Here is a 9737-nt window from a genome sequence, read left to right as displayed (position 1 = left end):
CCGCCCTACGCCCATTTGTTTCGGAGTCCTTGCGCGTCTGGAAAATGTCTGAAAATTGTGCAGACAACACACAAAAAAATGCAAAAAAAAACCAGAGAAGAAGAAAAATGCAGGCTAGAGGAAGAACAAGAAAAGCGGCAGCAGGTGGCAGTGAATGTTAAACTGTATGATAGCTGATGGTTTTTTTTTTAATTTTTGGTGAGAGGGGATAGAGGTTAATGGGGGGGGATGGTGGAAAATGGGCGGGTCAGGGGCGGGTTAAAAGGGGGCGGCTGACCGTAAGTGGATTGGGCTGTGGGCGGTGGCATCATCATTAATGGCGACAGTTTTTCGCATTTTTGCTCATTTTGCATATACAAAATAATTTACCAAAAAAAAAAAAGTCGAAGAGGAAAGGCGAAAAAAATTTGCATAATTGCGCAGAACCAAAAATAAAGGGGGGTGGGGGGTTTGGGCGTCGGGATTCCCCCACAAAAAGGCAAAAAGGATGGCGCGCGCGAAAAATAAATGAAAAATGTCATTTCAATGTCGTTTGGATTTTTTCGTTGGTGTCGTTTACCTTTTGGCTGCACTTCAATTGCAATTTGCCATTGCAACAGCCATCGCTGTCGCTGTCGCTGCCGCAGTCGACGTCGCTGTTGCAGTCGACGTCGCTGTTGCTGCAGTTGCAGCTGCAGCTGCATTTGTTGTACAACATGCATGCATTTGTTGCCGCCTTTGTTGTTCTTGCCGTGCTGCACACGCATGTGGAGAGCATTCATTTGCACCCGAAAAAATACAGCAGAAAAAAAAAGGGGGATCCCCAAACCCTTTTTGCCATGCACTTTTTTGTTGCCTCTTTTCCGTTGGCGTTGCAATTTTTCTGACATTTTGTTTTAATTTGTGGCAGCGCCAGCCAAAGGGTTGAATTTTATTTTTTTTCGTTTTTTGCCAGTGTGTGTGCGTGTGTGCCGCTCTTTTTTTTTTGCGCATTTTTTTGTTGTTGCAATTTTGACGCAACTGAAATGCATTTCTTTCGCCGTTGTTGTTATGCGCATATTGCATTTTTGTCGGTTCATCCCACACCTTTTGTTGGTTTTCGGTCATACGTACATAAGTAAACATACAAAGCACCCGCCCACTTAGCACAACCCCTACAAATAATGTTGGTTATAGCTTTTGGTTTATTCGGCAAAGAGAGTTCTTTTTTTTTTGTGCCGGCCTTAACAACAATTATATTTGGCTTGGTAATTGTGAAAACACGTTAATTGCGGTGTGATTCCGAGGCACAACTCACGCCCATTGTCACGTGAAATTGAGGCGGAAAATAACACGCCGATGTTGGTTTCTTTCATAAATTATATCAACTGAAAGGTGACATTTTTAATAAGTTAAATCCACGCTATAACGATACTCTTGTATTATTTCTTAAATTTCCTTGTGGGTTTCAACTCTATCAAGTAGTTCAAAAAGTATATGAATAAATTTCGTTTAGCTTTAATTATTTATAAGTAAATAAGTATTTCATTTAAATTTGTTTTGCATTGTTTGCTGAACAAGAATTGCGCCAAAAACTATGCCACACACTTTTTATTAAAGCCTGAACTACTTTTAAACCTAGTTTTGGTTACTAAATCAATACCAATCATAAGTATTTTCCATAGGAATCTATAATCCTATTAACCTATAGATTATTTTGCTACTTTTTAGTATACTACAGATTGCATTTTTTGGCATTTTTCAGCCGTTTTTAATGCTTTGAGTCTCTCGATTTGGTTGCGTGCTTGGTGGCCGCGAAAAATGTGCCATGGACGTAGGTGAAAGGGGGTAGCAATGGAATGTGGGGTTAATGGTTAGAGGAAGAGAGTGCGGGAGGGGGAGGGTGGTAGTGTCGGGAGGGGGGAGCAGGAAGCCGCTGCCGCTGGCTCCGACGGGCGCACAATGCCGTCAACTGTCCCCCGTTCCAAGCTGGCATTTTTTTGTGCACGAAACGTGTATGTGTGTGTGTGTGTGTGTGTGTGTTGACAACGTCGAATGCAATTTTGTTAAAAATGCATTAAGTGCATGTGTGTGTGAGTGTGTATGTGTGTGTGTGTGGGTATGAATGCAATTGCATGTTTGTTTTTGTTGCCAATGCAGTCCGCCCCACAGCGCCTACACTTGATGCGTGCGCAGCGAACCCACCACCCCCTCCTTTGCAATCCTACACCACCCACCCCTCTTACTCCCGCACACACACACACACACACTTGTACATACATCAACCCATACAAGAGCCCAGTCCCAAACACACACACGCACACAAATACACATTCATTGCAGTTGCATTTTTTCGGAAGATATGCACTCATTTTTTTTGCGACGCTGATGTCGACGTCGCTGCAGCAGCAGCTGCATTTTTGTATGCACTTACTTCGTTTTTGTTTCTATCCCGCTCACTCACGCATATAACGGCAATCAGGCGGGTTAAAAAAAAGGGGTTTTAAGGACCTTGTAATACCCTGTTTAGCCAAAACAAATACGTAACTATTCATCAGCTGATTAAATTGGTAGCTGCATGCTTGCTAACAAAATGATAGAGACTCAGAATTCCCTGTAACTACAACATTGGCTTAGTTTTGTATTTGATTTCTATTCTGTTTTTTGGAAATAAAAGCAATGTTTGCTATCTTACTGTCCTTGTTTCGAAAATATATTACTATTATCCTATTTTAATGGGTTGATCTTATGGCTTGTAAGGTCAACTGTGTCTATATAAGTAATGGGTGCAGAACAATCGAGCATTCCCCAGTCGCAGCACCACCCAACACTTATTGAAATGACAAAAATATGGCAAAAAATGGGTAAATGAGAGTGGTGATGGAAAAGAGCAGGGAAAATAAAATATTAAAACCGAGCAGGATCCATGAAAGCGTTAAAAAATTGCTGGCCTGCAACAATAACAATCGCAATGGCCAGTGCACGCATTAACCTTTTGTTGCTGTTTTTGTTGTTGTTCTTGTTGTTGTTGTACCTTATATATTTCGCTCATTTTTTGCACTTTTTATTGCTGTGTGTATTTTTTGGGGCCAAATGCAGCCAACTGCGCTGCCGGAGTCGGCGTCAACGTCAGCGTCATCGTCGTCACTCTTTGCCAGTTATTACGTTCGCAATCTCTCTCGGGTACGTTTTTTTTTCGGTGTTTCGGTGTGTGCGTGGGGAGAATTTTTCGTAAACGAAAAATAATGAATATATACCCAGCGACAATCCCAGCTAACCGCCCCACCCCCTCCTGCGCCCCATGCCCCCATCTATAAACCGCCGAAAGTGCATAGAAAAAAGTAGCAAAGAAGAAGGACCAAAAATACGAAAAACACTGGCACTCATACACAAAGAGAAAAACTATACTGTGTAGGTAACCAGGCTTCAAATGTTTGGTTTCTTTGTGTTATACACTATATACATATTTAATCATATCATTATTTTGTTGCCTGTATAAATAATTTATTTTAATTGAAAAACCTCTTTTTGTGCTGTTTTCACTAAATCTGTGCTCGTCTAGAAATAATTGTTATCATGCGATTTAAAATAATAAAAAAAGTATAAGTATTTTGCTCATGAATCTACAATTTTCCATTTTGTGATATTTCGAGATTAAATGGATTTGAAATGAACCTCAAGCCACAATTTGATTAATGAAACCTTCTTAATTGAGTAATTATTTTCGAGACTATGTATCTTTACAGTGCTGACACACACACACACACATTAAAACACACACACATAGAGAAAGTAAAACGCAGCTTGCAAAAAAAAAGCGATCGATATGATGCACTCATTTTTGTCTGCTGCGCCGGGCGACGTCGGCGTCGCTGCCTCAGCTGCAGCTTCTGCTGTTTCTGCTGCTTCGAGGAGCGACGCCGTCTCATCATCCTCGGCATAGGCAGCCGGAAAAAAATCTGTAATAATAAACGCTTGACGAAAAAAGGAAAAACTCCAAAAATTGCAGCGTCAGTGGCTTTTGTGCTTCAAGTGGTTTGATGGTCTGAGTGGGCGGCTGGCTTGGGGGCGAGTGGCTGCTTTCTGGGCTGCTGTGGGGAGGGGGGTGGAGGATGTGGGGGCATGGGTCTCGGTCATCTGCTTGGCCCCCATTGATGAACACTTGGTTCGATCGCTTTCTAATGGCCTCATCACCGGACGAGAAGGGCGGGCAAATACTATAAAGCAAACTAGGGGAATCAATAAAGTTCTCAAAAGGTAAATAAAGTCACTAAAACGCCTGCAAATATATGTTTTTCGATTAATTCTCGAAAATGAAACTCAAAATTATTAACTCATCTAATAACTTGTTGAAAAAATCTCATAAAAGTCCAAAGTTTCCTGACTTTTCCTCGTTTGCATTTCCTTGGTTATATCTGACTTGCCACGTTCCCATCGCTCCTGTTTTACACATCCTCTAACCCCCTTGTGTATTCATGGGTTTTTGTACATTTTTTTGACACATCCTTCTTGCGTTTTTTGTGTTTTTTTGTGTTTTTTTTTGTGTGACAATTAAAATAGGTGTACGAGATGGTGCATGGCGACGATGGCGGCTGCTAACAAACACTTGGCCATGCTTTAGACAATAGACGAGGACTCGTGCTTTGCGGCTCAAGTGGCAGCCGCCATCGTTGCCACAGTCGCCGGTGCATCAGCAGGAGCAACGAGGAGAATGAACCAAACCAGCCCAAACCATAACCATAACCATAAGCATAACCAGAGCCAGAACCGCAAACAACGAAAAATGCCACCGAAAAAAGTAATGACAAAAATTGCTGGGAAGTGCTGCGAAATTATGCACACGCTCTGTCGTCTGAAGTGCACACCTACACATCTACACCTACACAGCTACACACCTACACCTATACACCTAAGCCGAAAGTAATAATAAAAGGTGCTGCTCAACATTTTAGAGTAATTAAAAATATAGCAGGTAACAACAAAAAAAAAAAAAACGAAAAAGCGAATTGAAAAAAAAGATTGCGGAGCCGCTGAAGGAGTTAAGATGCAGCCACACACAAAACGGAATACATAAATCCAGCATTCTTCTTTCTGCTAACGTATATAATCTTACTCTTTTTTCTTTTTTTATTTTTGGAGATTTCATGCAAATTTATGCAGCCCACCTGCCTTACGCTGGTAATTAAGCGTGGCTGCAACGGGGCGTATGTGTAATTTTCGGCATCGTTTCATAAACCACACTCACTCACTCACTCACACGCATGGGCAGTGGTATAATTGCACAATTTTTTTACATAGGCTCACAACAATAAAGCTTCAGCTGCCACAGCATCACTATGTGTGTGTATGGGTGTGTGGGTGTGTGGGTGTGCGGGTGTGTGAGTGGGGTTGCCCCGTTAAGTATGCTACAGTAAGTGCAGTGTCAGAGGCGGCAGGGCAGCGCCCAAAGTGCAATTATCTCATGTATTGTCTGGCACACGATTCGGTGTTTTTTCCGGTTCTTTTCGGTGAACACTATACCCTTCGATGATTCCAAGGTAATTTTATATTTTTATTAATTTTGAGCAAATATTTTGGCTTAGTAAAAAAAGAATAAATAAAAGGTAATCATCAAAAATGGTTTTTCTTAAACAAAAATTAATAAAAATAAAAATGGTAAAAATAAACCTTTTTTTAAAAGAGTATTGCACATTCGTTTAGCCCCGAACAAATTGTATAATTTCCACCTTTTTTCTCTCTTGGGTATTACATGAAATTCCTTTTTTTGTATGTACTTTTCCGGGGGTTTTTTAATTTTTTTTTTGGCGTTTGCGCAGATTGCCAGATTTATATTGAATACATGCTTATACATAGGTATTTATGTGCTGCAACACCCCCGCCCGCCCGTCAAAAGCGGAAGGGGTAACCCCAATTCGGCACTCACCTGACGGACTTCACATCGCCGCTAATCGATGAGTTCGGCGATGGTTTGCTGCTAAGATCGAGCGGTGCATCCACACTGGGACTTGGTGTATCTTTGAGTGCGGGACTGATTGCGGCGGCAGATACTTCTGAGGTAGTTGGCGTTACCGCACTAGCGATCTGTTGCTGTTGCTGTTGCTGCTGCTGCTGCTGTTGGCTGGCCAGCGAGTTGATCAGATTGAAGTCGGCCAGCAGTGAGAATTGCGCCAGCTGGGCGGCCATCGAGTCCATCGATGTCATTTTGGCTGCCCGCTGGGTCAGCAGCTTGTAGAGTTCGAGGGAGTTGGCGGGTGTTGCCGCTGCCGCTGCTGTTGTTGCTCTTGCACTTGCAGCAGCAATGTGGCGTGCCCTGTTGCCACTGCTTTTGTTGTTGCTGCTGCTGCTTCTGCTGTGGTGGGGCAGTGATGCGCTCGAGTTGCTGTCACTGTCGTGCTGCGTGGACAAAGTCGAGGGTTAATAAAAGTTCAAGGCAATTGCAGAAAATGTCAGCCAAAATGTTATATTCAAAATAAATAGTCGAGGAGCAAACTATAGAACTTATTCAAAATGTTACATAAATCTCTGGATTTGCATATTAATTATGAATTATTTAATTAAGCACAGAAGTATTTAATGAAATATATTCATATAACATACATACATATATATCCAATAAAGAAATACTTTATTTCTTAAATTTAAAAGTTCGTAATTCATTAAAAAATAAATATGTAGTTATAAAAAATCAAAATTTTTTTGATAAGAAAGGGCTGTATTTCTTCTTCGTGTTACGTGCAGTTTGAGGGATAGTTGACCCACCTGATGAATGTGGCTATTACTAGTGCTACTACTAGTGGCAGTTGCTGCTGACTCGGCCACCAACTCGCCCTGGGCGTTAACCGTTAGCAGGCGACCGTTAACACAGAAGTTGCACTTGGCCGACGGTCTCCAATCGATGGGTTCTGGCGGTGGTGATGGTGTACTGGTGGCACCCGGTGTTGGTGTACGTGATGAATCGTGTGATGTTTGGTTGTTCTCTGCAGTTAGCATTGGATTAGTAATCTTTTGGGGCATTTCATAATGCTGTTTACCCACCAGAATCTTCTTCCAGTAGCTGGCTGCCGTTGTGGTGCTGCTCCAGACGGTGGTTCTCTGTCTTAAAGTGGTTGGGATTTCTCTGGCTGATCGCCTTGCTGCTGTGGTTGTATTGCGGTGGCTCGTCCTCGGAACCGTCTATTGCTATGGGCTGTTGCTCCTCTAAATTCAAGTGGCTGCTCGTCAGTTGCTCTTGATATTGTTTCCATTGCCTGCGACCCATAAATTCTTCAGCAACGCGTTCTAGGGCTAAAAATGAAAGGAAGATAAATTGTTAATATACAAAATTAACTGAATCAACGCAGAATTGAAATATATTTGTTTTTTTTTCTTAAGGCTATGTTCCAGTACATTTATTATTCAAAAAAAGTTCCTGAGCAGTTCGAGAATGCTACGCCAGTGGCATGGCTTAATAAACTATAATTTGCCTAGTGGTGGCAATTAATAAACCACTCTTTTTATTTCTTCTTCAGTTGACCCAAACCCTATTCATGTGCAGCTCCTGGGAATTTTAGCAGACAGAAATTACTTAATTGAAATGCAATGCCACTAAGTATAGGAGAAAAAATGCATGAAGAAAAAATACTGCAACGAAAAATAAATGGCATATTGTGATGGTTGCACTATACTTAAAGGGGGGCACACGCTGCGTATGCGTAATTATTGAATACGAAATGTGTGCGAGTGGAAAATTGATAGATTTGTATGTTTGCATTGTGGCTGCATTTCCCGGACTTTCCAACCGTCTTGGCCAGCCAGAGTGCAGCTCTAATTGCCGCACAAAAGTTATGCAATTTAATGCAAAATGCATTTGGCCACGGAGTGCAAGAATATGTGGTTTTGGAGCCTAGCCCCACCACTTGAAGGGGCAGGCATGCGTGGCTCAAAAGCAAAACTTTTGCGCATATGGCAAAAGGCTACGCGTCAACTCACACGAAATGCGAATTAAAGGAGGGCCGGTCGAAGAAAAAATTATTTATATATATAGCAGACCAAAAAATATAAAATATACATACATACATATATGTATGGTAGACATTGGATATCACTGGCATTTTGTAGCGTTTTTACTGCCAAAAAAAAAAAAGTGTAGTTAAATAGCCCAGGTTAGACTTTCAACCGGAAGTTGCAAAGAAGGTGCGTGCAGAAATTGTAGCACCCCCATGTCCTTGTCGCTGTCCCCATCGTCCTGGTTGCGCACAAGTGCGTGTGTGTTCAGTGCGTGCGTTTGGGGAATGGCAACTTGGGGCTGAAGTGGAGCAGCAGCAGCAGCAGCAGTAGCAGGATTTGGCATGGGGATTGGGGGAGCTGCTGCTCATTCCGGCGCAAAAGTGGAGCGGCATGTTCAAACTTTTCGCAGTGTAAAAATTGCATTGCTTTCCCAGCTGCAGCGGCAACTGCAGTTTTTTAAGCGCTCAAATAAACAGGGTCGTCGTCGCCATCGTCATCGTTGTTTTAGCGCTTCGGGGGTTGCGACGTCAACGTTGCGCCACCGCCTACCCGCCACGTTCTTCCCCCTAACCCCCGACCCTCCAACTGCCGACTTTCCACCTGCCGCACGCACCGAAAAAAGGCGAAAAAAAACGAGGTGAATGCACGCACGGAACGTACAAAACTCAAACTTTAAAATGCAACCAGTCCACAGACACACGCCTGCATTTTGTCGTTAAAAAATGCAGAATGCACGAAAAGGGATCTGCACGATACGTAAATGCTCTTCAGCTGGAAGAGAGCCCAATGGATTTTAGGTTGATTGTAAAAGCATTGTAAGTAATACGTTTTAGTACAGATTTATCAGATTAACTAGGCAACTAACATTTCGTAGTTAAGTTGTTGGTTGGTTAAATTATTATTAGTTATTAGTTATTAGTTTAAATTGCTGTATGGATATACAACCATATTTACAATAGGTTTTCCCAGCTAATTCCAGCACCTTATGCATAAAACCACGTCCCACCAATCAATAGATTTGTACCAATTAGTTGGGACTTATCCACTCCCACCTCGTTCAATTTCTGTAATTCCCATTCATTACAAACCGAGCTACAAATTGCAGTCGGCCAGCTGCGGACGCAGGGTGCGTGTGCTTTTTAGCGAAGGAAAGCCTACGCACAGGCAAAATGCCAGGGGTTCCTCAATTCCTCAGCTGGTCCTTGTTTCTCCTCCCTCTACAGATGCACCCACACACACACACACATGCAAACATAGGGACACGCAATGCACTCACGCACACAGTGTCAGTGTCTGGCGTGTTTTGTCTCTGGCTGCACGAGTGTGCGTTTGTTTTGTGCATGTGGTCGGTGCGACACACATTGCGTATGAAGATGACGACGACGTCGACGGCCGCAAGGCGGGATTTCAATGCTGTTTTCGGTTTGGGTTTGGGTTTGGGTTATGTTTCAGTTTCTGGCTACGCTTCTGCTTTTGCTAGTGCTCCTGGTCATGGACAGGGGTTTCTGCCGAGTTCTGGTGGTGCCAGCGCCATCATTGCTGTCTGCCCGCGTTCACATTATGCCAAGCAAGCGGCGCCCGAATGTATGCTAAATAGAATTCTTCGCCAGGCGCGAGCTTACAGTGGCACCTCGAGAAGAGGTCGCTAACTATCTATCATCTGCATACCATTAGCCACCTACAGTCTTGTGTAATAAACTGCAATCTAAGCTGCCAATTCAGCTCCTAATTGCTAAGACCTATGAGTCTGCGTTATGCTAGCGATCACTGTACATAGAAATGGAATAAAAATG

The 9737-nt window shown here is 42.8% G+C and overlaps 1 protein-coding gene across 1 annotated transcript in view; it reads right to left on the bottom strand.

Annotated features, from left to right (window-relative positions):
- Positions 1 to 9737, bottom strand: part of LOC120454183 (mushroom body large-type Kenyon cell-specific protein 1) — a 78118-nt gene that overhangs the window by 11853 nt on the left and 56528 nt on the right. Inside the window, exons 3-5 of the mRNA XM_039639263.2 lie at positions 6994 to 7242; positions 6718 to 6935; positions 5882 to 6351 (exon numbers count right to left, since the gene is read on the bottom strand). Coding sequence (XP_039495197.1) covers positions 5882 to 6351; positions 6718 to 6935; positions 6994 to 7242 — 937 coding nt within the window. The remainder of the gene's footprint in view (positions 1 to 5881; positions 6352 to 6717; positions 6936 to 6993; positions 7243 to 9737) is intronic.

Source organism: Drosophila santomea, chromosome 3R, assembly GCF_016746245.2.
Source record: "Drosophila santomea strain STO CAGO 1482 chromosome 3R, Prin_Dsan_1.1, whole genome shotgun sequence".
In the NCBI taxonomy this organism is placed as follows: domain Eukaryota; kingdom Metazoa; phylum Arthropoda; class Insecta; order Diptera; family Drosophilidae; genus Drosophila; species Drosophila santomea.
This window is presented reverse-complemented; position numbering and strand designations above follow the sequence as displayed.